We start from the raw sequence: 27,936 nt of genomic DNA on the forward strand, positions 1-27,936 counted from the left end.
GCGGAGTATACAAGTGAACACAGCGCTGATCATACGCCGTCTTTTACATTAGGTGATGTAGAACATTCTCATTCCCCCCCCCCCCCCATAAAAAGAAAAAATTAAAATCAGAAAAAACACAAGTACATATGATACATGATCTATACCCCACATTGGTACCAACGAGAACCACATCCCACCCGCAGGAAACAAGCCCAGTGCGGCCACATTGATGGGAAGAAGTCTGGAGTCTGAAATGTGGAAATGAAAAACAAAGATTTGCTGCAAACGCTGCTGCACACAAGGGGTTAACCTGTACCGTTGTATGAGGCAGTGACTGATCTCTGTGTTGTTTTCTAGACGCGGATCTGGTATCGTACAGCGCCCGGCTCCCGCACCATGGTAAGTGTCCGCTGACGCCCGGCTCTAGGAGTATACACGGAGTGCCCCCCATGATTACATACATACAAGTGCCCCCCATGATTACATACATACAAGTGCCCCCCCATGATTACATACATACAAGTGCCCCCCATGATTACATACATACAAGTGCCCCCCATGATTACATACATACAAGTGCCCCCCATGATTACATACATACAAGTGCCCCCCATGATTACATACATACAAGTGCCCCCCATTAATCCATACATACAAGTGCCCCCCATTAATCCATACATACAAGTGCCCCCCATGAATCCATACATACAAGTGCCCCCCATGAATCCTTATATACAAGTGCCCCCCATGAATACATATATACAAGTGCCCCCCATGAATCCATACATACAAGTGCCCCCCATGAATACATATACAAGTGCCCCCCATGAATACATATCCAAGTGCCCCCCATGAATCCATACATACAAGTGCCCCCCATGAATCCATACATACAAGTGCCCCCCATGAATCTATACATACAAGTGCCCCCCATGAATACATATACAAGTGCCCCCCATGAATACATATACAAGTGCCCCCCATGATTACATACATACAAGTGCCCCCCATGAATCCATATATACAAGTGCCCCCCATGATTACATACATACAAGTGCCCCCCATGAATACATATACAAGTGCCCCCCATGATTACATACATACAAGTGCCCCCCATGATTACATACATACAAGTGCCCCCCATGAATACATATACAAGTGCCCCCCATGATTACATACATACAAGTGCCCCCCATTAATCCATACATACAAGTGCCCCCCATTAATCCATACATACAAGTGCCCCCCATAAATCCATACATACAAGTGCCCCCCATGAATCCTTATATACAAGTGCCCCCCATGAATACATATATACAAGTGCCCCCCATGAATCCATACATACAAGTGCCCCCCATGAATACATATACAAGTGCCCCCCATGAATACATATACAAGTGCCCCCCATGAATCCATACATACAAGTGCCCCCCATGAATCTATACATACAAGTGCCCCCCATGAATACATATACAAGTGCCCCCCATTATTACATACATACAAGTGCCCCCCATGATTACATACATACAAGTGCCCCCCATGAATACATATACAAGTGCCCCCCATGATTACATACATACAAGTGCCCCCATGAATCCATACATACAAGTGCCCCCCATGATTACATATATACAAGTGCCCCCCATGATTACATACATACAAGTGCCCCCCATGATTACATACATACAAGTGCCCCCCATGAATACATATACAAGTGCCCCCCATGATTACATACATACAAGTGCCCCCCATGATTACATACATACAAGTGCCCCTCATGACTCTATACATACAAGTGCCCCCCATGAATCCTTATATACAAGTGCCCCCCATGAATACATATACAAGTGCCCCCCATGAATCCTTATATACAAGTGCCCCCCATGAATCCTTATATACAAGTGCCCCCCATGAATCCTTATATACAAGTGCCCCCCATGAATACATACATACAAGTGCCCCCCATGAATCCATACATACAAGTGCCCCCCATGAATCTATACATACAAGTGCCCCCCACGAATACATATACAAGTGCCCCCCACGAATACATATACAAGTGCCCCCCATGATTACATACATACAAGTGCCCCCCATGAATACATATACAAGTGCCCCCCATGAATACATATACAAGTGCCCCCCATGAATCCATACATACAAGTGCCCCCCATGAATCTATACATACAAGTGCCCCCCATGAATACATATACAAGTGCCCCCCATTATTACATACATACAAGTGCCCCCCATGATTACATACATACAAGTGCCCCCCATGATTACATACATACAAGTGCCCCCCATGAATCCATACATACAAGTGCCCCCCATGATTACATACATACAAGTGCCCCCCATGAATACATATATACAAGTGCCCCCCATGATTACATACATACAAGTGCCCCCCATGATTACATACATACAAGTGCCCCCCATGAATACATATACAAGTGCCCCCCATGATTACATACATACAAGTGCCCCCCATGATTACATACATACAAGTGCCCCTCATGACTCCATACATACAAGTGCCCCCCATGAATCCTTATATACAAGTGCCCCCCATGAATACATATACAAGTGCCCCCCATGAATCCTTATATACAAGTGCCCCCCATGAATCCTTATATACAAGTGCCCCCCATGAATACATACATACAAGTGCCCCCCATGAATCCATACATACAAGTGCCCCCCATGAATCTATACATACAAGTGCCCCCCATGAATCTATACATACAAGTGCCCCCCACGAATACATATACAAGTGCCCCCCATGATTACATACATACAAGTGCCCCCCATGAATCCATATATACAAGTGTCCCCCATGATTACATACATACAAGTGCCCCCCATGAATACATATATACAAGTGCCCCCCATGAATCCATACATACAAGTGCCCCCCATGATTACATATATACAAGTGCCCCCCATAAATCCATACATACAAGTGCCCCCATGAATCCATACATACAAGTGCCCCCCATGTATCCATACATACAAGTGCCCCCCATGAATCCATACATACAAGTGCCCCCCATGAATCTATACATACAAGTGCCCCCCATGAATACATATACAAGTGCCCCCCATGATTACATACATACAAGTGCCCCCCATGATTACATATATACAAGTGCCCCCCATGTATCCATACATACAAGTGCCCCCCATGAATCCATACATACAAGTGCCCCCCATGAATCTATACATACAAGTGCCCCCCATGAATACATATACAAGTGCCCCCCATGAATCCATACATACAAGTGCCCCCCATGAATCCATACATACAAGTGCCCCCCATGAATCTATACATACAAGTGCCCCCCATGAATACATATACAAGTGCCCCCCATGATTACATACATACAAGTGCCCCCCATGATTACATACATACAAGTGCCCCCCATGAATACATATACAAGTGCCCCCATGATTACATACATACAAGTGCCCCCCATGAATCCATACATACAAGTGCCCCCCATGAATCCATACATACAAGTGCCCCCCATGATTACATACATACAAGTGCCCCTCATGACTCCATACATACAAGTGCCCCCCATGAATACATATATACAAGTGCCCCCCATGAATCCTTATATACAAGTGCCCCCCATGAATACATATACAAGTGCCCCCCATGAATCCTTATATACAAGTGCCCCCATGAATCCTTATATACAAGTGCCCCCCATGAATCCTTATATACAAGTGCCCCCCATGAATACATATACAAGTGCCCCCCATGAATCCTTATATACAAGTGCCCCCCATGAATACATATACAAGTGCCCCCCATGAATCCATACATACAAGTGCCCCCCATGAATCCATACATACAAGTGCCCCCCATGAATCTATACATACAAGTGCCCCCCACGAATACATATACAAGTGCCCCCCACGAATACATATACAAGTGCCCACCATGATTACATACATACAAGTGCCCCCCATGAATCCATATATACAAGTGTCCCCCATGATTACATACATACAAGTGCCCCCCATGAATACATATATACAAGTGCCCCCCATGTATCCATACATACAAGTGCCCCCATGAATACATATATACAAGTGCCCCCCATGAATACATATATACAAGTGCCCCCCATGAATACATATATACAAGTGCCCCCCATGAATCCATACATACAAGTGCCCCCCATGAATACATATATACAAGTGCCCCCCATGAATACATATATACAAGTGCCCCCCATGAATACATATATACAAGTGCCCCCCATGAATACATTTGCAACGTTCCACCCCCACGGCTGATCGTGTGCCAGGTTTTTAGGAATGCTGAGTGGTGATTGGCCTTATTAGTTTTGTGTGTCACGGTGCTCCTACCTGGATACCGTCACTCCCCAGGGTTAGGCTCCAAAGCAATAAAGGAGAAGTTATAGTGAGAGGAGTAACAGTCAAGACTTGGTAAAAGTTCAACAGCTTTACTCATAGTTTATAAGGCTGAAATAAGCCTCCGTCCATCCAGTCCAGCCTGATATCCTGCAAGTTGATCCAGAGGAAGGAAAAAAAACTGTGAGGTAGAAGCCAATTTTCCGCACTTTAGGGGAAAAAATTTCCTTTCCAACTTCAATCAGAATAAATCCCTGGATCAACGACCCCTCTCTAGTAACTAAAACCTGTAATATTATTACACTCCAGAAATACATCCTGAACTCTTTTAGTGACTCTACCATCACCACCTCCTCAGGCAGAGAGTCCATAGTCTGACTGCTCTTACAGTAAAGAGTCCATAGTCTGACTGCTCTTACAGTAAGGAGTCCATAGTCTCACTGCTCTTACAGTATAGAGTCCATAGTCTCACTGCTCTTACAGTAAAGAGTCCATAGTCTCACTGCTCTTACAGTAAAGAGTCCATAGTCTCACTGCTCTTACAGTATAGAGTCCATAGTCTCACTGCTCTTACAGTATAGAGTCCATAGTCTCACTGCTCTTACAGTAAAGAGTCCATAGTCTCTCTGCTCTTACAGTAAAGAGCCCATAGTCTCACCGCTCTTACAGTAAAGAGTCCATAGTCTCACTGCTCTTATAGTAAATAGTCCATAGTCTCACTGCTCTTACAGTAAAGAGTCCATAGTCTCACTGCTCTTACATTATAGAGTCCATAGTCTCACTGCTCTTACAGTATAGAGTCCATAGTCTCACTGCTCTTACAGTAAAGAGTCCATAGTCTCACTGCTCTTACATTATAGAGTCCATAGTCTCACTGCTCTTACAGTATAGAGTCCATAGTCTCACTGCTCTTACAGTAAAGAGTCCATAGTCTCATTGCTCTTACAGTAGAGTCCATAGTCTCACTGCTCTTACAGTAAAGAGTCCATAGTCTCACTGCTCTTACAGTAAAGAGTCCATAGTCTGACTGCTCTTACAGTATAGAGTCCATAGTCTCACTGCTCTTACAGTAAAGAGTCCATAGTCTCACTGCTCTTACAGTAAAGAGTCCATAGTCTGACTGCTCTTACAGTATAGAGTCCATAGTCTCACTGCTCTTACAGTAAAGAGTCCATAGTCTGACTGCTCTTACAGTATAGAGTCCATAGTCTCACTGCTCTTACAGTAAAGAGCCCATAGTCTCACTGCTCTTACAGTATAGAGTCCATAGTCTCACTGCTCTTACAGTATAGAGTCCATAGTCTCACTGCTCTTACAGTAAAGAGTCCAGTCTCACTAATCTTACAGTAAAGAGTCCATAGTCTCACTGCTCTTACAGTATAGAGACTATAGTCTCACTGCTCTTACAGTAAAGAGTACATAGTCTCACTGCTCTTACAGTAAAGAGCCCATAGTCTCACTGCTCTTACAGTAAAGAGTCCATAGTCTCACTGCTCTTACAGTAAAGAGTCCATAGTCTCACTGCTCTTACAGTATAGAGACTATAGTCTCACTGCTCTTACAGTAAAGAGTACATAGTCTCACTGCTCTTACAGTAAAGAGTCCATAGTCTCACCTCTCTCACAGTACAGAGTCCATAGTCTCACTGCTCTTACAGTAAAGAGTACATAGTCTCACTGCTCTTACAGTATAGAGACTATAGTCTCACTGCTCTTACAGTAAAGAGTACATAGTCTCACTGCTCTTACAGTAAAGAGTCCATAGTCTCACTGCTCTTACAGTATAGAGTCCATAGTCTCACTGCTCTTACAGTATAGAGTCCATAGTCTCACTGCTCTTACAGTATATAGTCCATAGTCTCACTGCTCTTACAGTATAGAGTCCATAGTCTCACTGCTCTTACAGTATAGAGTCCATAGTCTCACTGCTCTTACAGTAAAGAGTCCATAGTCTCACTGCTCTTACAGTAAAGAGTCCATCGTCTCACTTCTCTTACAGTACAGAGTCCATAGTCTCACTGCTCTTACAGTAAAGAGTCCATAGTCTCACTGCTCTTACAGTAAAGAGTACATAGTCTCACTGCTCTTACAGTATAGAGTCCACAGTCTCACTGCTCTTACAGTAAAGAGTCCACAGTCTCACTGCTCTTACAGTAAAGAGTCCATAGTCTCACTGCTCTTACAGTAAAGAGTCCATAGTCTCACTGCTCTTACAGTAAAGAGTCCATAGTCTCACTGCTCTTACAGTAAAGAGTCCATAGTCTCACTGCTCTTACAGTAAAGAGTCCATAGTCTGACTGCTCTTACAGTAAAGAGTCCATAGTCTCACTGCTCTTACAGTAAAGAGTCCATAGTCTCACTGCTCTTACAGTAAAGAGTACATAGTCTCACTGCTCTTACCGTAAAGAGTCCACAGTCTCACTGCTCTTACAGTATAGAGTCCACAGTCTCACTGCTCTTACAGTAAAGAGTCCACAGTCTCACTGCTCTTACAGTAAAGAGTCCATAGTCTCACTGCTCTTACAGTAAAGAGTCCATAGTCTCACTGCTCTTACAGTAAAGAGCCCATAGTCTCACTGCTCTTACAGTAAAGAATCCATAGTCTCACTGCTCTTACAGTAAAGAGTCCACAGTCTCACTGCTCTTACAGTAAAGAGTCCATAGTCTCACTGCTCTTACAGTAAAGAGTCCATAGTCTCACTGCTCTTACAGTATAGAGTCCATAGTCTCACTGCTCTTACAGTAAAGAATCCATAGTCTCACTGCTCTTACAGTAAAGAGTCCATAGTCTCACTGCTTTTACAGTAAAGAGTCCATAGTCTCACTGCTCTTTCCGTAAAGAGTCCATAGTCTCACTTCTCTTACAGTACAGAGTCCATAGTCTCACTGCTCTTACAGTACAGAGTCCATAGTCTCACTGATCTTACAGTATAGAGTCCATAGTCTCACTGCTCTTACAGTATAGAGCCCATAGTCTCACTACTCTTACCGTAAAGAGTCCATCGTCTCACTTCTCTTACAGTAAAGAGTCCATAGTCTCACTACTCTTACAGTAAAGAGTCCATAGTCTCACTGCTCTTACAGTAAAGAGTCCATAGTCTCACTGCTCTTACAGTAAAGAGTCCATAGTCTCACTGCTCTTACAGTAAAGAGTCCATAGTCTCACTGCTCTTACATTAAAGAGTCCATAGTCTCACTGCTCTTACAGTATAGAGTCCATAGTCTCACTGCTCTTACAGTATAGAGTCCACAGTCTCACTGCTCTTACAGTAAAGAGTCCACAGTCTCACTGCTCTTACAGTAAAGAGTCCACAGTCTCACTGCTCTTACAGTATAGAGTCCATAGTCTCACTGCTCTTACAGTAAAGAGTCCATAGTCTCACTGCTCTTACAGTATAGAGTCCATAGTCTCACTGCTCTTACAGTAAAGAGTCCATAGTCTCACTGCTCTTACAGTAAAGAGTCCATAGTCTCACTGCTCTTACAGTATAGAGTCCATAGCCTCACTGCTCTTACAGTAAAGAGTCCATAGTCTCACTGCTCTTACAGTAAAGAGTCCATAGTCTCACTGCTCTTACAGTAAAGAGTCCATAGTCTCACTGCTCTTACAGTAAAGAGTCCATAGTCTCACTGCTCTTACAGTATAGAGTCCATAGTCTCACTGCTTTTTCAGTAAAGAGTCCATAGTCTCACTGCTCTTACAGTAAAGAGTCCATAGTCTCACTGCTCTTACAGTATAGAGTCCATAGTCTCACTGCTCTTACAGTAAAGAGTCCATAGTCTCACTGCTCTTAGAGTAAAGAGTCCATAGTCTCACTGCTCTTACAGTATAGAGTCCATAGCCTCACTGCTCTTACAGTAAAGAGTCCATATAGTCTCACTGCTCTTACAGTATAGAGCCCATTGTCTCACTGCTCTTACAGTAAAGAGTCCATAGTCTCACTGCTCTTACAGTAAAGAGTCCATAGTCTCACTGCTCTTACAGTATAGAGTCCAAAGTCTCACTGCTCTTACAGTAAAGCATCCATAGTCTTAATGCTCTTACAGTAAAGAGTCCATAGTCTCACTGCTCTTACAGTAAAGAGTCCATAGTCTCACTGCTCTTACAGTAAAGATCTCTATAGTCTCACTGCTCTTACAGTAAAGAGTCCATAGTCTCACTGCTCTTACAGTATAGAGTCCATAGTCTCACTGCTCTTACAGTATAGAGTCCATAGTCTCACTTCTCTTACAGTATAGAGTCCATAGTCTCACTGCTCTTACAGTAAAGAGTCCATAGTCTCACTGTTCTTACAGTAAAGAGTCCATAGTCTCACTGCTCTTACAGTAAAGACTCCATAGTCTCACTGCTCTTACAGTAAAGAGTCCATAGTCTCACTGCTCTTACAGTAAAGAGTCCATAGTCTCACTGCTCTTACAGTATAGAGTCCATAGTCTCACTGTTCTTACAGTAAAGAGTCCATAGTCTCACTGCTCTTACAGTAAAGAGTCCATAGTCTCACTGCTCTTACAGTAAAGACTCCATAGTCTCACTGCTCTTACAGTAAAGAGTCCATAGTCTCACTGCTCTTACAGTAAAGACTCCATAGTCTCACTGCTCTTACAGTAAAGAGTCCATAGTCTCACTGCTCTTACAGTAAAGAGTCCATAGTCTCACTGCTCTTACAGTAAAGAGTCCATAGTCTCACTTCTCTTACAGTAAACAGTCCATAGTCTCACTGCTCTTACAGTAAAGATCTCTATAGTCTCACTGCTCTTACAGTAAAGAGTCCATAGTCTCACTGCTCTTACAGTATAGAGTCCATAGTCTCACTGCTCTTACAGTATAGAGTCCATAGTCTCACTGCTCTTACAGTAAAGAGTCCATAGTCTCACTGTTCTTACAGTAAAGAGTCCATAGTCTCACTGCTCTTACAGTAAAGAGTCCATAGTCTCACTGCTCTTACAGTAAAGACTCCATAGTCTCACTGCTCTTACAGTAAAGAGTCCATAGTCTCACTGTTCTTACAGTAAAGACTCCATAGTCTCACTGCTCTTACAGTAAAGAGTCCATAGTCTCACTGCTCTTACAGTAAAGACTCCATAGTCTCACTGCTCTTACAGTAAAGAGTCCATAGTCTCACTGCTCTTACAGTAAAGAGTCCATAGTCTCACTGCTCTTACAGTAAAGAGTCCATAGTCTCACTTCTCTTACAGTAAACAGTCCATAGTCTCACTGCTCTTACAGTAAAGATCTCTATAGTCTCACTGCTCTTACAGTAAAGAGTCCATAGTCTCACTGCTCTTACAGTATAGAGTCCATAGTCTCACTGCTCTTACAGTATAGAGTCCATAGTCTCACTGCTCTTACAGTATAGAGTCCATAGTCTCACTGCTCTTACAGTAAAGAGTCCATAGTCTCACTGTTCTTACAGTAAAGAGTCCATAGTCTCACTGCTCTTACAGTAAAGAGTCCATAGTCTCACTGCTCTTACAGTAAAGAGTCCATAGTCTCACTGTTCTTACAGTAAAGAGTCCATAGTCTCACTGCTCTTACAGTAAAGACTCCATAGTCTCACTGCTCTTACAGTAAAGAGTCCATAGTCTCACTGCTCTTACAGTAAAGACTCCATAGTCTCACTGCTCTTACAGTATAGAGTCCATGGTCTCACTGCTCTTACAGTAAAGAGTCCATAGTCTCACTGCTCTTACAGTATAGAGTCCATAGTCTCACTGCTCTTACAGTAAAGAATCCATAGTCTCACTGCTCTTACAGTATAGAGTCCATAGTCTCACTGCTCTTACAGTACAGAGTCCATAGTCTCACTGCTCTTACAGTACAGAGTCCATAGTCTCACTGCTCTTACAGTAAAGAGTCCATAGTCTCACTGCTCTTACAGTAAAGAGTCCATAGTCTCACTGCTCTTACAGTATAGAGTCCATAGTCTCACTGCTCTTACAGTATAGAGTCCATAGTCTCACTGCTCTTACAGTACAGAGTCCATAGTCTCACTGCTCTTACAGTAAAGATTCCATAGTCTCACCGCTCTTACAGTAAAGAGTCCATAGTCTCACTGCTCTTACAGTAAAGAGTCCATAGTCTCACCGTTCTTACAGTATAGAGTCCATAGTCTCACCGCTCTTACAGTAAAGAGTCCATATTCTCACTGCTCTTACAGTATAGAGTCCATAGTCTCACAGCTCTTACAGTATATAGTCCATAGTCTCACTGCTCTTACAGTAAAGAGTCCATAGTCTCACTGCTCTTACAGTATAGAGTCCATAGTCTCACAGCTCTTACAGTATATAGTCCATAGTCTCACTGCTCTTACAGTAAAGAGTCCATAGTCTCACTGCTCTTACAGTAAAGAGTCCATAGTCTCACTGCTCTTACAGTAAGGAGTCCATAGTCTCACTGCTCTTACAGTAAAGTCCATAGTCTCACTGCTCTTACAGTAAAGAGTCCATAGTCTCACCGCTCTTACAGTAAAGAGTCCATAGTCTCACTGCTCTTACAGTATAGAGTCCATAGTCTCACTGCTCTTACAGTATAGAGTCCATAGTCTCACTGCTCTTACAGTAAAGAGTCCATAGTCTCACTGCTCTTACAGTAAAGAGTCCATAGTCTCACTGCTCTTACAGTAAAGAGTCCATAGTCTCACTGATCTTACAGTAAAGAGTCCATAGTCTCACTGTTCTTACAGTATATAGTCCATAGTCTCACTGCTCTTACAGTATAGAGTCCATAGTCTCACTGCTCTTACAGTATAGAGCCCATAGTCTCACTGCTCTTACAGTAAAGAGTCCATAGTCTCACTGCTCTTACAGTAAAGAGTCCATAGTCTCACTGCTCTTACAGTAAAGAGTCCATAGTCTCACTGATCTTACAGTAAAGAGTCCATAGTCTCACTGTTCTTACAGTAAAGAGTCCATAGTCTCACTGCTCTTACAGTAAAGAGTCCATAGTCTCACTGATCTTACAGTAAAGAGTCCATAGTCTCACTGTTCTTACAGTATATAGTCCATAGTCTCACTGCTCTTACTGTATAGAGTCCATAGTCTCACTGCTCTTACAGTATAGAGCCCATAGTCTCACTGCTCTTACAGTAAAGAGTCCATAGTCTCACTGCTCTTACAGTAAAGAGCCCATAGTCTCACTGCTCTTACAGTATAGAGTCCATAGTCTCACTGCTCTTACAGTAAAGAGTCCATAGTCTCACTGCTCTTACAGTAAAGTGTCCATAGTCTCACTGCTCTTACAGTATAGAGTCCATAGTCTCACTGCTCTTACAGTATAGAGTCCATAGTCTCACTGCTCTTACAGTAAAGAGTCCATAGTCTCACTGCTCTTACAGTAAAGAGTCCATAGTCTCACTGCTCTTACAGTAAAGAGTCCATAGTCTCACTGATCTTACAGTAAAGAGTCCATAGTCTCACTGTTCTTACAGTAAAGAGTCCATAGCCTCACTGCTCTTACAGTATAGAGTTCATAGTCTCACTGCTCTTACAGTAAAGAGTTCATAGTCTCACTGCTCTTACAGTATAGAGTCCATAGTCTCACTGCTCTTACAGTAAAGAGTCCATAGCCTCACTGCTCTTACAGTAAAGAGTTCATAGTCTCACTGCTCTTACAGTATAGAGTCCATAGTCTCACTGCTCTTACAGTAAAGAGTCCATAGTCTCACTGCTCTTACAGTAAAGTGTCCATAGTCTCACTGCTCTTACAGTATAGAGTCCATAGTCTCACTGCTCTTACAGTATAGAGTCCATAGTCTCACTGCTCTTACAGTAAAGAGTCCATAGTCTCACTGCTCTTACAGTAAAGAGTCCATAGTCTCACTGCTCTTACAGTAAAGAGTCCATAGTCTCACTGATCTTACAGTAAAGAGCCCATAGTCTCACTGCTCTTACAGTAAAGAGTTCCATAGTCTCACTGCTCTTACAGTAGAGAGTCCATAGTCTCACTGCTCTTACAGTATAGAGTACATAGTCTCACTGCTCTTACAGTATAGAGTCCATAGTCTCACTGCTCTTACAGTAAAGAGTCCATAGTCTCATTGCTCTTACAGTATAGAGTCCATAGTCTCACTGCTCTTACAGTAAAGAGTCCATAGTCTCACTGCTCTTACAGTAAAGAGTCCATAGTCTTACTGCTCTTACAGTAAAGAGTCCATAGTCTCACTGCTCTTACAGTATAGAGTCCATAGTCTCACTGCTCTTACAGTATAGAGTCCATAGTCTCACTGCTCTTACAGTAAAGAGTCCATAGTCTCACTGCTCTTACAGTAAAGAGTCCATAGTCTCACTGCTCTTACAGTATAGAGTCCATAGTCTCACTGCTCTTACAGTAAAGAGTCCATAGTCTCACTGCTCTTACAGTAAAGAGTCCATAGTCTCACTGCTCTTACAGTATAGAGTCCATAGTCTTACTGCTCTTACAGTAAAGAGTCCATAGTCTCACTGCTCTTACAGTATAGAGTCCATAGTCTCACTGCTCTTACAGTAAAGAGTCCATAGTCTCACTGCTCTTACAGTATAGAGTCCATAGTCTTACTGCTCTTACAGTAAAGAGTCCATAGTCTCACTGCTCTTACAGTAAAGAGTCCATAGTCTCACTGCTCTTACAGTAAAGAGTCCATAGTCTCACTGCTCTTACAGTATAGAGTCCATAGTCTTACTGCTCTTACAGTAAAGAGTCCATAGTCTCACTGCTCTTACAGTATAGAGTCCATAGTCTCACTGCTCTTACAGTATAGAGTACATAGTCTCACTGCTCTTACAGTATAAAGTCCATAGTCTCACTGCTCTTACAGTAAAGAGTCCATAGTCTCACTGCTCTTACAGTAAAGACGAAAGTGTAGACCGGCACTCTATATTGAATCAGTAGATATTTATTCAAGACTAAAAATGCACAGAATAAAAGTTGGTTTTCACAATACAATAGTGTCAAAATATAAAAATATAGTACGGATATAAAGACACAAAAATGATAACTAAAATAGAGAATAGAAAATAGGGGGAGTCAAAGGATGTACGAGCCCACCCCTTTAAGAACGTGGTGTCCAGGTTACAGGACTATAGATCCTGGATTGGATCAGCTATTGTGGTGAAACAAATATAAGCTGGACACTGTGTTGATGAGAAGTGATTCAGATATCCAGATATGACCTATGACCTGGATATAATAATGACGTATAACAGTAGTACACTGGCTCCCTTATATTTCATAAAATCGCGCAGTTGCGTCTGATGCGTTACCAATGCGGCTCAATACATGTACAGTTGTGCTTACAGACCCAAAGGATTTTCAAGTCAGAAGGAATCACCATTATTCTGATTGGACCGCTCAGCTTCAATGTCCCGTATCATGCACCGTCAAATTTCTCAGCCAGTGAGTTGACTTAATATTTAATATAGCGCCAAGTCCTGGATATTTGACCGTAGATAGTTTGTCAAATGTGTGCAAATACGCAAATTGGAGTAAAGTACATATATAAAGTGCGGTACAGTAGAAAAATATATAGCGGACCAGTGTCTGGTGGCGTCCCACCAGCTCTAGGCGTACTGGCCACTGTCACCTTTCTTGATGATCGCTTGGTTGGTATCTAATATCCCGGTCTGTCAGTGTTTGCGCTGGTCCGTGGTAGCAAGTAGTATGGTACAGTTCCCGTGTTCGCTGCTGGGTAGGAGAACTCCTCTCTGTTCGGCGTCCCTCGTGTCTAGCGCTGCATGTACTAGCGTGTTGCGTGGACTTTTTGAGTTGGACTGAACGGGAGTAGTTGGAGATTTGAAGATAATGGACGCACTTCCAAGACATAGATATGTCTTTATTGATATGTGGATTTCTTAATGTCCTTGGTGTCAGTATCGAGTCCTTAAAGGCTTCTGTCACCCCACTAATGTGATATTTTTTTTTTGGGCTAGTTAAATTAGTTATATTGTGATATATGAAAATATAATGGTGTCACTTACTTTGATCCAGCAGTTTCTTCCAAAAACAAAGTTTTATAATATGTAAATTAGGTCTCTACCAGCAAGTAGGGCGTCTACTTGCTGGTAGCTGCTGCAGAAAACCGCCCCCCCGCCGATGACATCCCCGAAATAGAAGACGTCATCGGCGCAGGCGCACTGAAGGAGTGCTGAGGAGGCGAGCCTCCTCATCTCAGAGCGTCTGCGCCGAATGAACACAGGCGCGCGATTTTTGAAATGCCGACAGGGCCAGCCGGAGGAGGAGATCCCGGCTGGCCCTGTCAATCAACACGACGAGGGGGCGGTTTTCTGCAGCAGCTACCAGCAAGTAGACGCCCTACTTGCTGATAGAGACCTAATTTACATATTATAAAACTTCGTTTTTGGAAGAAACTGCTGGATCAAAGTAAGTAACACCATTATATTTTCATAGATCACAATATAACTAATTTAACTAGCCCAAAAAAACAACAACACTTTAGTGGGGTGACAGAAGCCCTTTAACCACCTCCGGACCTCCTAACGCACGGATGCGTCCGGAAGGTGGTTGATTCATTCCTCCTGGACGCATCCGTGCGTCATCTCGCAAGACGCGAGATTTCCTGTGAACGCGCGCACACAGGCGCGCGCACTCACAGGAACGGAAGGTAAGAGAGTGGATCTCCAGCCTGCCAGCGGCGATCGTTCGCTGGCAGGCTGGAGATGCGATTTTTTTAACCCCTAACAGGTATATTAGACGCTGTTATGCTACCTGGTCCTCTGGTGGTCCCTTTTGTTTGGATCGACCACCAGAGGACACAGGCAGCTCAGTAAAGTAGCACCAAACACCACTACACTACACTACACCCCCCCCCGTCACTTATTAACCCCTTATTCACCCCTGATCACCCCTGATCACCCCAGATCACCCCATATAGATTCCCTGATCACCCCCCTGTCATTGATCACCCCCCTGTCATTGATAACCCCCTGTAAGGCTCCATTCAGAGGTCCGTATGAATTTTACAGATCCATTGATAGATGGATCGGATCCGCAAAACACATACAGACGTCTGAATGGAGCCTTACAGGGGCGTGATCAATGACGGTGGTGATCACCCCATATAGACTCCCTGATCACCCCCCTGTCATTGATCACCCCCCTGTAAGGCTGCATTCAGATATCCGTATGATTTTTACGGATCCACTGATACATGGATCGGATCCGCAAAACACATACGGACATCTGAATGGAGCCTTACAGGGGGGTGATCACCCCATATAGACTCCCTGATCACCCCCCTGTCATTGATCACCCCCCTGTCATTGATCACCCCCCTGTAAGGCTGCATTCAGATGTCCGTATGATTTTTACGGATCCACTGATACATGGATCGGATCCGCAAAACACATACGGACATCTGAATGGAGCCTTACAGGGGGGTGATCACCCCATATAGACTCCCTGATCACCCTCCTGTCATTGATCACCCCCCTGTCATTGATCACCCCCCTGTAAGGCTGCATTCAGATGTCCGTATGATTTTTACGGATCCACTGATACATGGATCGGATCCGCAAAACACATACGGACATCTGAATGGAGCCTTACAGGGGGGTGATCAATGACAGGGGGGTCATCACCCCATATAGACTCCCTGATCACCCCCCTGTCATTGATCACCCCCCTGTAAAGCTCCATTCAGACATTTTTTTGGCCCAAGTTAGCGGAAATTTTTTTTTTTTTCTTACAAAGTCTCATATTCCACTAACCCCTCACGGAATCCAAATGCGTAAAATTTTTTAGACATTTATATTCCAGACTTCTTCTCACGCTTTAGGGCCCCTAGAATGCCATGGCAGTATAAATACCCCACATGTGACCCCATTTCGGAAAGAAGACACCCCAAGGTATTCCGTGAGGGGCATATTGAGTCCATGAAAGATTGAAATTTTTGTCCCAAGTTAGCGGAAAGGGAGACTTTGTGATAAATAAAAAAAATATCAATTTCCGCTAACTTGTGCCAAAAAAATAAAATTTCTATGAACTTGCCATGCCCCTCATTGAATACCTTTGGGGTGTCTTCTTTCCAAAATGGGGTCACATGTGGGGTATTTATACTGCCCTGGCATTATAGGGGCCCTAAAGCATGAGAAGAAGTCTGGGATCCAAATGTCTAAAAATGCCCTCATAAAAGGAATGTGGGCCCCTTTGCGCATCTAGGCTGCAAAAAAGTGTCACACATCTGGTATCGCCGTACTCAGGAGAAGTTGGGCAATGTGTTTTGGGGTGTCATTTTACATATACCCATGCTGGGTGAGATAAATATCTTGGTCAAATGCCAACTTTGTATAAAAAAATGGGAAAAGTTGTCTTTTGCCGAGATATTTCTCTCACCCAGCATGAGTATATGTAAAAGACACCCCAAAATACATTGCCCAACTTCTCCTGAATACGGCGATACCACATGTGTGACACTTTTTTGCAGCCTAGGTGGGCAACGGGGCCCACATTCCAAAGAGCACCTTTCGGATTTCACCGGCCATTTTTTACAGATTTTGATTTCAAACTACTTACCACACATTAGGGCCCCTAGAATCCCAGGGCAGTATAACTACCCCACAAGTGACCCCATTTTGGAAAGAAGACACCCCAAGGTATTCGCTGATGGGCATAGTGAGTTCATGGAAGTTTTTATTTTTTGTCACAAGTTAGTGGAATATGAGACTTTGTAAGAAAAAAAAAAAAATCCTCATTTCCGCTAACTTGTGACAAAAAATAAAAAATTCTAGGAACTCGCCATGCCCCTCACGGAATACCTTGGGGTGTCTTCTTTCCAAAATGGGGTCACTTGTGGGGTAGTTATACTGCCCTGGCATTCTAGGGGCCCAAATGTGTGGGAAGTATTTTGAAATCAAAATGTGTAAAAAATGGCCGGTGAAATCCGAAAGGTGCTCTTTGGAATGTGGGCCCCTTTGCCCACCTAGGCTGCAAAAAAGTGTCACACATGTGGTATCTCCGTACTCAAGAGAAGTTGGGCAATGTGTTTTGGGGTGTCATTTTACATATACCCATGCTGGGTGAGATAAATATCTTGGTCAAATGCCAACTTTGTATAAAAAAATTGGAAAAGTTGTCTTTTGCCAAGATATTTCTCTCACCCAGCCATTTTTTACAGATTTTGATTTCAAACTACTTACCACACATTTGGGCCCCTAGAATACCAGGGCAGTATAACTACCCCACAAGTGACCCCATTTTGGAAAGAAGACACCCCAAGGTATTCGCTGATGGGCATAGTGAGTTCATAGAAGTTTTTATTTTTTGTCACAAGTTAGTGGAATATGAGACTTTGTAAGAAAAAAAAAATGAAAAAAAAATCATAATTTTCCGCTAACTTGTGACAAAAAATAAAAAGTTCTATGAACTCATTATGCCCATCAGCGAATACCTTAGGGTGTCTACTTTCCGAAATGGGGTCATTTGTGGGGTGTTTATACTGTCTGGGCATTGTAGAACCTCAGGAAACATGACAGGTGCTCAGAAAGTCAGAGCTGCTTCAAAAAGCGGAAATTCACATTTTTGTACCATAGTTTGTAAACGCTATAACTTTTACCCAAACATTTTTTTTTTTATCAAAGACATGTAGAACAATAAATTTAGAGCAAAATTTATATATGGATGTCGTTTTTTTTTTGCAAAATTTTACAACTGAAAGTGAAAAATGTCATTTTTTTGCAAAAAAATCGTTAAATTTCGATTAATAACAAAAAAAGTAAAAATGTCAGCAGCAATGAAATACCACCAAATGAAAGCTCCATTAGTGAGAAGAAAAGGAGGTAAAATTCATTTGGGTGGTAAGTTGCATGACCGAGCAATAAACTGTTAAAGTAGTGTAGGTCAGAAGTGTAAAAAGTGGCCTGGTCATTAAGGGTGTTTAAGCTATAGGGGCTGAGGTGGTTAAATATCAGAAATAAGGGTCTGGCTATGACATTACTTAATTCTCTTAGGACAGGGGTGTGTGCCATCTGGTCCCGGTGATTTGACTATTTTAATCTTTTTAAGACACGGCTGTACTTCTTCCTGGGTCAGACAGGGCACTTTTAATGGGAAATTTACTTTTATATTCTGCATTTCATCTGAACATCAGTGAGTACATAACTACCTACCCTAACCTGAGACATCACTACAAGTACAGGCTGTTACTGGGATTCATCACATCTACTTGCATGTTCATAAGGCTGGGTTCACACTTGAGCGAATTTGATATGCGCGTTTAACGCGCGTTTTTGTGCGCATTTTTGTCCATGGTGAACGCGCGTATTACGCGCGTTTGTGTGATTGACTGCAGTGTCCTATGGCTGCAAACGCGCGACAAAACACCCCAAAGAAGCTCAAGAACTTGTTTGAGCGTAGGGCGTTTTTCAGCGCGTTCAAACGCGCTGTAAAACGCTCAAGTGAGAACCAGGGCCATAGGGAAGCATTGGTTTTCATGTGTTGAGCGTTTTACAGCGCGTTTGAACGCGCTGTAAAACGCTCAAGTGTGAACCCAGCCTAAGAGACTGTTTTATTACTGGATGTAAACTGTTATCAAGAACCTGGTTATAGTAAAGTTCTCAGTTGGATTTAAACCACCGGACCGGCACGTTGCATCCACTCTTGGGAAGGTTGTCAGCTATCCTGAATGTTCTCCACTGTAGAAAGATGGAGTTCAGATGGTTTGGAAATGGCCGTATAACCTTCCCAGATCGATGGGTAGCAATAACAGCTTCACCAAGATCCCTGCTGATGTCTTTCATTCTCAGTCTGAATTCTCCAGACCAGCAAACTTCCAAAACTCCTACTCTTATAGAGGTAGTCACACTTACCGTGGGTCATATAGCAGCACACAGCGACTACTTTTCTCTTAATTCCTATGGATGCAATAAGGAGGCATTTATTTTACACACCTGTGGAATAGATGATGATCTGGTGGAAGAGTCATGTGCTGTATGACATCTGAGGCCGGATTTACCTCATTATAAGGCTGTAACACATGTAGGTAGGGACAGTCATGGACAGTGAGCCCTAACCTAGAACCCAGTCCGCATTCCCTACCTACTTGCAGTGCAAGCCCTAGGTAGCAAGACTGCAACTGGTCAACGGTCCCTATCCTACTAAGGTGCAGAGACAGATAAACACCTAGAGGCAAACGACACAAAGACACTTAAATGGGTCAGAACCAGGAGGGCAATGCAGTACAAAAACGAGATAAAGAGAATAGTAGAAAGACGAGTCTAGGTCAGAACCAGACGGGATGCACAGTATAAATCACGAAAGACAGAGGTTGGTCAAAGGACAAGCCCCAAAAATACAAACAATCCAAATCAGCATAGGAACAAGAATCAGGAACCTAGTTAGTGAGCCCAAACAAGACTATCACTGGCTCTGATGTATGGCCAGGAAGGGGTTTAAACAGAGCACCGAGTCCCTGGATTGGGCCTTAATCACACAGTCAGTGTTTGGTCAGTGATTTCCAACAGTGATTTTGAGCCAGAACCATGTGCGGCTCTAAACACAGACCAGGAGCCGATCTTCCCCTTACTCCTTATCTCTGTGGAGGCTCCACGCCTGGTTTTGGCTCACAATCACTGATGGAAATCACTGACCAAACACTGACGTGTGAATGAGGCCTTATTCAGAAACACGAGCACACGAGAATAAAGCAGCTGAGCAATCAACCCACTGCTAGTCTCTCCCAGGACTTGCCCGCTGCAGGGAGAAACAGAGCATTGCATCCTGCTGAGGATCGCGCCACTGGAGCTCGGACAGGTACGTTTATGACAAAGACCTTCTATAGTTCTCATTCAAATATATTTTGACTATTTAATATTTAGATATAAATCTAATATTTTACACTTTTTGGATTTTTTTAATATTTTATCATTTTTAATATTTTATAGTATTTTTTAATTTAATTTCAACATTATATATTACATTGTAAGACACATCATTTTCTATTATAAGAGACTTTCAGCACTGTTTGATTATTGACGGGCTGTGAATGATCTCATGAGGTTTACATTTCTGTTGCAGATTCTGAACCTTCTCATCCTATGTTGTGTGATCGGATGGTCATCAGGTAATGAGCCTCTAGATCTCCGTCTGATCTCCGTGTGAATTCATTCTCCTGCACAGGAGACCATACAGGCGGCAGTGTTATTAGGTGGGACGATCTACACTTGGTAGACCCTAAACCTACCAAGTCCTCTCCGGATTCCTAGCAGCAGCTCCCAATGATTCATTAGGAAGTCGGAATTGAACAGTTATAATTTTTTTGGTTACTGTTGGGTAGAGGGGAAGGATTGCCTGGCTATATCCAAAGCCCACCTGTGCTGGAACGGTTGTAATATCATGAGACTGAGTGACACCATCTACTCCATAAGAAGCCTGGGAAAATGTGGTCTTGTTCTTCTTTCTCTTGTGTTAGAGCACAAGTTTGGTAACACAATTAAAAAGGCATCTGGTAAAAAGGAGTCTGGTAGACATATAGATACCACCGAGTCAAGTCCTTACATCCAAATTGCCGATGTCTGAGGTTATCTGGTATCCTTGGCTGGAGATAGTTACGAGAAGAGGGGCTTCAACGTTGAAGGCTATATGATAGACACATCAGAAGATGACTAATAAAATCCATGAGTCAAGACCTCAGATCATCATTGACCACCACAGGAGCCCCATCTAGAATTTACCACCGTTAATGATATATCTGGCCATTACCAATGTAAATGTAAAAATAGAGACCTGTAGATTCTACGAGATTACAGTCTACTACGTTATAGTCTTTATCAAGAGGCATCCAGTATGAGGTGTGGTCCTATACTCATGAAGGCCTCCCCACCATAGCATGTCTTCACTCATTTGAGTAGAACATACAAAACCCATAGGATCCCAGTCACTGGTAAAACATGGATGGTCTCTGAGATATGGACGACTAGTGAGCTACAGAGCTGAGGTTTTTTAACATTATTTTTCTGTTTCAGGTCTTCCGATATCTGAAGAAAAGGTGACCTCCTACCTCTATGGCTATGTTATGTTGCCCTGTAGGTTCTCTTTTGCTGAAGCTTTGACAGGTTTGTCCGTGATCTGGAATAAGACGAGAAACAATAGAAAATTGATTCTTTACAAAATCATCAATAGTGAAGAAAAACCTGAGGAGCAGGATCCCCAGTACAGAGGACGTGTAGAATTATCCACAGAGTTCCCACAAGGAAACCTACACCTGATCCTGAGAAATGTCACGTATGAAGACGAGGGCACTTACTACTGCCGAGCGGCCAACACCAAGGGTCATGGGGACAGGAAGGTGACATTGTCCATAGACAGTAAGTTCTTTCCCATCCACCTCTTTTCAGTAACACTGAGACATCCGAGATCTTTCTTGTCATGTATGTAAATGTAAAGTGGCAGACAGGGACATGTTCAGTATGTGCTGGAGAAACCTCAACCATCCGTGTCCTGTAACAACCCAAACTCAATGGGAATTTATGCCTTCTGGAACGGAGACTCCATTTCAGAACCATTTAGAAATTTCACCTAGTCGAAGGCTGCACGCTCACACGGCCAACAGCTATCTCTCCCAGAACTCCCATACATATACATCATCGGGTCAGCCAGGAGAATGGACTAGGCCCCTGAGAGATTGATCGGCCTCCGACATTTATCTGATTTGTATGGACAGCCTAACTCTTTTATTCCCAAAAATCCCTAAACAGTTTTCTGCTCCTTTTCCCCACTGACCTTCAGATGGAGGCAACTTCGAATCCACTGTCGATGTCCACCTGGGAAGACATGGCCGTCAGTGGAGGTGACGACGTCCCCATGGTCGGTTAAACAGAACGCATGCGTCATATGAAAATAGAATATGAAGAAGCCATGCTTCATAAACTAGTGGACTCCAAAAACTTTAGCAGCTACTTCGTATCAGAGGAGGGTATAAACGGGTGTTCCTTCAAAAGCACATAGGGTTGGTGATCGTGTGGGGAAGTCTGTAACGTATGGGAACCACCCTGTCACGTGACATGGGTGCGACTGACAAGTGTCGATCTATTCCATGCACTCAGTCTCTCACGCCCCTACACCCAGGCCTCAGACTGCACCTAGATCCCACCCGACACAGCCTTTCATGCACCCCAACACACTGCCACCATCTATGACATATAAATGAGTAGAAAGCCCCACAGTGCCTCACGGTAGCACCATGGCGTCGCTCATCGCTAAGACGTACCCCCATGTTATTAGGGTCTCTCATTGCATCAGTACAGATATTTCTCCTGTGATTCATTGTAACAAAATGTATGCTATGAGATAATGGATGTTACATGAAACTTTTTGAATTCAGAATTTTCGGATTTACGTTGAAGTCAGTTGGGCAAAAGATAACGAGAAAGATTTGACAGGAGACAAGAAGTGCGGGTCAGAACCGTTGATTCATTCGTTGTCCCATTGACCTCAATCTCTAGGAGGTCAGTGGTTGGCTGTGGTTCTGTAGAATTGAGCAACACGAGATCCCACTGCCTCACAACCAGCCTCTAGTATGGCTTCTCCACTGGACAAGGCATCCCGCTTCTCAGGCCTCCACCAATCCGGCATCTTCAGTCTAAATCCAGTGTTCTGCTCTTGGTCTTGCGAGATTCCAGATTATTTTTGTATAAAATTCCTACAATCCAGAATTTCATTAGATTTATGCTGTTTCTTGCACTCAGCTCTGAATGCAGATGAGCCCACGGTTACACTGGTGACCATTGGTGAGAAGCGGCGTATGAAGTGCAGAAGCTCCGGTGTTTACCGTGCACCTCAGGTCCAGTGGATCACTGCACAGGGGGAAGATCTGTCCAGCTATGGAAGACTCCGTGTCACCGAGCAGAGTAATGGCAGGAGGCTGGTGGAGTCCGTGCTGGACTATGATGTGGAGAGAAACAAACAAGTCTTGTGTCATATCCAGGAGGGAAGGTTGAGAAGATCCACCCGAGCCGTCATATCAGGTAAGTACTCACAGGTAACCCAAGACATGAAACATCAGTAGAAAGGATCCTTCACTGCTCATCAAAGATAAGATGCACCATGTGAATGAGAATAACATTGTACAGACCTCCGCAGTGTGACCGCTCTTACAGTACAGACCTCCGCAGTGTGAGCGCTCTTACAGTACAGACCTCCGCAGTGTGACCGCTCTTACAGTACAGACCTCCGCAGTGTGACCGCTCTTACGGTACAGACCTCCGCAGTGTGACCGCTCTTACGGTACAGACCTCCGCAGTGTGACCGCTCTTACGGTACAGACCTCCGCAGTGTGACCGCTCTTACAGTAGAGACCTCCGCAGTGTGACCGCTCTTACAGTAGAGACCTCCGCAGTGTGACCGCTCTTACAGTACAGACCTCCGCAGTGTGACCGCTCTTACAGTACAGACCTCCGCAGTGTGAGCGCTCTTACAGTACAGACCTCCGCAGTGTGACCGCTCTTACAGTACAGACCTCCGCAGTGTGACCGCTCTTACAGTACAGACCTCCGCAGTGTGACCGCTCTTACAGTACAGACCTCCGCAGTGTGAGCGCTCTTACAGTACAGACCTCCGCAGTGTGAGCGCTCTTACAGTACAGACCTCCGCAGTGTGACCGCTCTTACAGTACAGACCTCCGCAGTGTGACCGCTCTTACGGCACAGACCTCAGCAGTGTGAGCGCTCTTACAGTACAGACCTCCGCAGTGTGACCGCTCTTACAGTACAGACCTCCGCAGTGTGACCGCTCTTACAGTACAGACCTCCGCAGTGTGACCGCTCTTACGGCACAGACCTCCGCAGTGTGAGCGCTCTTACAGTACAGACCTCCGCAGTGTGACCGCTCTTACAGTACAGACCTCCGCAGTGTGACCGCTCTTACAGTACAGACCTCCGCAGTGTGACCGCTCTTACAGTACAGACCTCCGCAGTGTGACCGCTCTTACAGTACAGACCTCCGCAGTGTGACCGCTCTTACAGTAGAGACCTCCGCAGTGTGACCGCTCTTACAGTACAGACCTCCGCGGTGTGACCGCTCTTACAGTACAGACCTCCGCAGTGTGACCGCTCTTACAGTACAGACCTCCGCAGTGTGACCGCTCTTACAGTACAGACCTCCGCAGTGTGAGCGCTCGTACAGTACAGACCTCCGCAGTGTGAGCGCTCTTACAGTACAGACCTCCGCAGTGTGACCGCTCTTACAGCACAGACCTCCGCAGTGTGACCGCTCTTACAGTACAGACCTCCGCAGTGTGACCGCTCTTACAGTACAGACCTCCGCAGTGTGAGCGCTCTTACAGTACAGACCTCCGCAGTGTGACCGCTCTTACAGTACAGACCTCCGCAGTGTGAGCGCTCTTACAGTACAGACCTCCGCAGTGTGACCGCTCTTACAGTACAGACCTCCGCAGTGTGACCGCTCTTACAGTACAGACCTCCGCAGTGTGACCGCTCTTACAGTACAGACCTCCGCAGTGTGAGCGCTCTTACAGTACAGACCTCCGCAGTGTGACCGCTCTTACATTACAGACCTCCGCAGTGTGACCGCTCTTACAGTACAGACCTCCGCAGTGTGACCGCTCTTACAGTACAGACCTCCGCAGTGTGACCGCTCTTACAGTACAGACCTCCGCAGTGTGACCGCTCTTACAGTAGAGACCCCCGCAGTGTGACCGCTCTTACAGTACAGACCTCCGCAGTGTGACCGCTCTTACAGTACAGACCTCCGCAGTGTGACCGCTCTTACAGTACAGACCTCCGCAGTGTGACCGCTCTTACAGTACAGACCTCCGCAGTGTGAGCGCTCTTACAGTACAGACCTCCGCAGTGTGACCGCTCTTACAGTACAGACCTCCGCAGTGTGACCGCTCTTACAGTACAGACCTCCGCAGTGTGACCGCTCTTACAGTACAGACCTCCGCAGTGTGACCGCTCTTACAGTACAGACCTCCGCAGTGTGACCGCTCTTACAGTACAGACCTCCGCAGTGTGACCGCTCTTACAGTACAGACCTCTGCAGTGTGACCGCTCTTACAGTACAGACCTCCGCAGTGTGACCGCTCTTACAGTACAGACCTCCGCAGTGTGACCGCTCTTACAGTACAGACCTCCGCAGTGTGACCGCTCTTACATTACAGACCTCCGCAGTGTGACCGCTCTTACAGTACAGACCTCCGCAGTGTGACCGCTCTTACAGTACAGACCTCCGCAGTGTGACCGCTCTTACAGTAGAGACCTCCGCAGTGTGACCGCTCTTACAGTACAGACCTCCGCAGTGTGAGCGCTCTTACAGTACAGACCTCCGCAGTGTGACCGCTCTTACAGTACAGACCTCCGCAGTGTGACCGCTCTTACATTACAGACCTCCGCAGTGTGACCGCTCTTACAGTACAGACCTCCGCAGTGTGAGCGCTCTTACAGTACAGACCTCCGCAGTGTGAGCGCTCTTACAGTACAGACCTCCGCAGTGTGACCGCTCTTACAGTACAGACCTCCGCAGTGTGACCGCTCTTACAGTACAGACCTCCGCAGTGTGAGCGCTCTTACATTACAGACCTCCGCAGTGTGACCGCTCTTACAGTACAGACCTCCGCAGTGTGACCGCTCTTACAGTACAGACCTCCGCAGTGTGAGCGCTCTTACATTACAGACCTCCGCAGTGTGACCGCTCTTACAGTACAGACCTCCGCAGTGTGACCGCTCTTACAGTACAGACCTCCGCAGTGTGACCGCTCTTACAGTACAGACCTCCGCAGTGTGACCGCTCTTACGGTACAGACCTCCGCAGTGTGACCGCTCTTACAGTACAGACCTCCATAGTGTGACCGCTCTTACAGTACAGACCTCCGCAGTGTGACCGCTCTTACAGTACAGACCTCCGCAGTGTGACCGCTCTTACAGTACAGACCTCCGCAGTGTGACCGCTCTTACAGTACAGACCTCCATAGTGTGACCGCTCTTACAGTACAGACCTCCGCAGTGTGACCGCTCTCACAGTACAGACCTCCGCAGTGTGACCGCTCTTACAGTACCGACCTCCGCAGTGTGAGCGCTCTTACAGTACAGACCTCCGCAGTGTGAGCGCTCTTACAGTACAGACCTCCGCAGTGTGACCGCTCTTACAGTACAGACCTCCGCAGTGTGACCGCTCTTACGGTACAGACCTCCGCAGTGTGAGCGCTCTTACAGTACAGACCTCCGCAGTGTGACCGCTCTTACAGTACAGACCTCCGCAGTGTGACCGCTCTTACAGTACAGACCTCCGCAGTGTGACCGCTCTTACAGTACAGACCTCCGCAGTGTGACCGCTCTTACAGCACAGACCTCCGCAGTGTGAGCGCTCTTACAGTACAGACCTCCGCAGTGTGACCGCTCTTACAGTACAGACCTCCGCAGTGTGACCGCTCTTACAGTACAGACCTCCGCAGTGTGACCGCTCTTACAGTACAGACCTCCGCAGTGTGACCGCTCTTACAGTACAGACCTCCGCAGTGTGACCGCTCTTACAGTACAGACCTCCTCCGGGATGAAAGGGTTGATTGCTTTGTTTTTCATGCTTTAGATGGGACGCACCCGGTGTCTGTAGATAAAATCTGACTAACGAGTAAGAAAGAGCCCAGAATGGCAGCCACAGACATCTCCAAGAAGTAAGTGAACCCCTGGGGATATTTATGTGGTACAGCAATGAATCGGCTGTAAGAGCTCCTACCACCATTGGTCATAAAGTGATGACACCTTCTATCCGTATACCACCCGGACATCAGAGTACACAGTTTATAGTACAGTATATCAGAGTATACAGTATATACACAGTTTATAGTACAGTATATCAGAGTATACAGTATATACACAGTTTATAGTACAGTATATCAGAGTATACAGTATATACACAGTTTATAGTACAGTATATCAGAGTACACAGTATATACACAGTTTATAGTACAGTATATCAGAGTACACAGTATATACACAGTTTATAGTACAGTATATCAGAGTATACAGTATATACACAGTTTATAGTACAGTATATCAGAGTATACAGTATATACACAGTTTATAGTACAGTATATCAGAGTATACAGTATATACACAGTTTATAGTACAGTATATCAGAGTACACAGTATATACACAGTTTATAGTACAGTATATCAGAGTACACAGTATATACACAGTTTATAGTACAGTATATCAGAGTACACAGTATATACACAGTTTATAGTACAGTATATCAGAGTACACAGTATATACATAGTTTATAGTACAGTATATCAGAGTACACAGTATATACACAGTTTATAGTACAGTATATCAGAGTACACAGTATATACACAGTTTATAGTACAGTATATCAGAGTATACAGTATATACACAGTTTATAGTACAGTATATCAGAGTATACAGTATATACACAGTTTATAGTACAGTATATCAGAGTACACAGTATATACACAGTTTATAGTACAGTATATCAGAGTACACAGTATATACACAGTTTATAGTACAGTATATCAGAGTATACAGTATATACACAGTTTATAGTACAGTATATCAGAGTATACAGTATATACACAGTTTATAGTACAGTATATCAGAGTACAC

General features: G+C 44.5%; 1 protein-coding gene across 1 annotated transcript in view; it reads left to right on the forward strand.

Annotated features, from left to right (window-relative positions):
* Positions 1-27,936, forward strand: part of LOC120994317 (butyrophilin subfamily 1 member A1-like) — a 62,024-nt gene that overhangs the window by 16,032 nt on the left and 18,056 nt on the right. The window contains exons 2-6 of the mRNA XM_040422784.1: positions 340-381; positions 20,374-20,419; positions 21,321-21,662; positions 23,043-23,321; positions 26,899-26,983. Coding sequence (XP_040278718.1) covers positions 340-381; positions 20,374-20,419; positions 21,321-21,662; positions 23,043-23,321; positions 26,899-26,933 — 744 coding nt within the window. The 3' untranslated portion in view covers positions 26,934-26,983. The remainder of the gene's footprint in view (positions 1-339; positions 382-20,373; positions 20,420-21,320; positions 21,663-23,042; positions 23,322-26,898; positions 26,984-27,936) is intronic.

The sequence above is a fragment of the Bufo bufo genome, chromosome 3 (genome assembly GCF_905171765.1).
Source record: "Bufo bufo chromosome 3, aBufBuf1.1, whole genome shotgun sequence".
In the NCBI taxonomy this organism is placed as follows: Eukaryota; Metazoa; Chordata; class Amphibia; order Anura; family Bufonidae; genus Bufo; species Bufo bufo.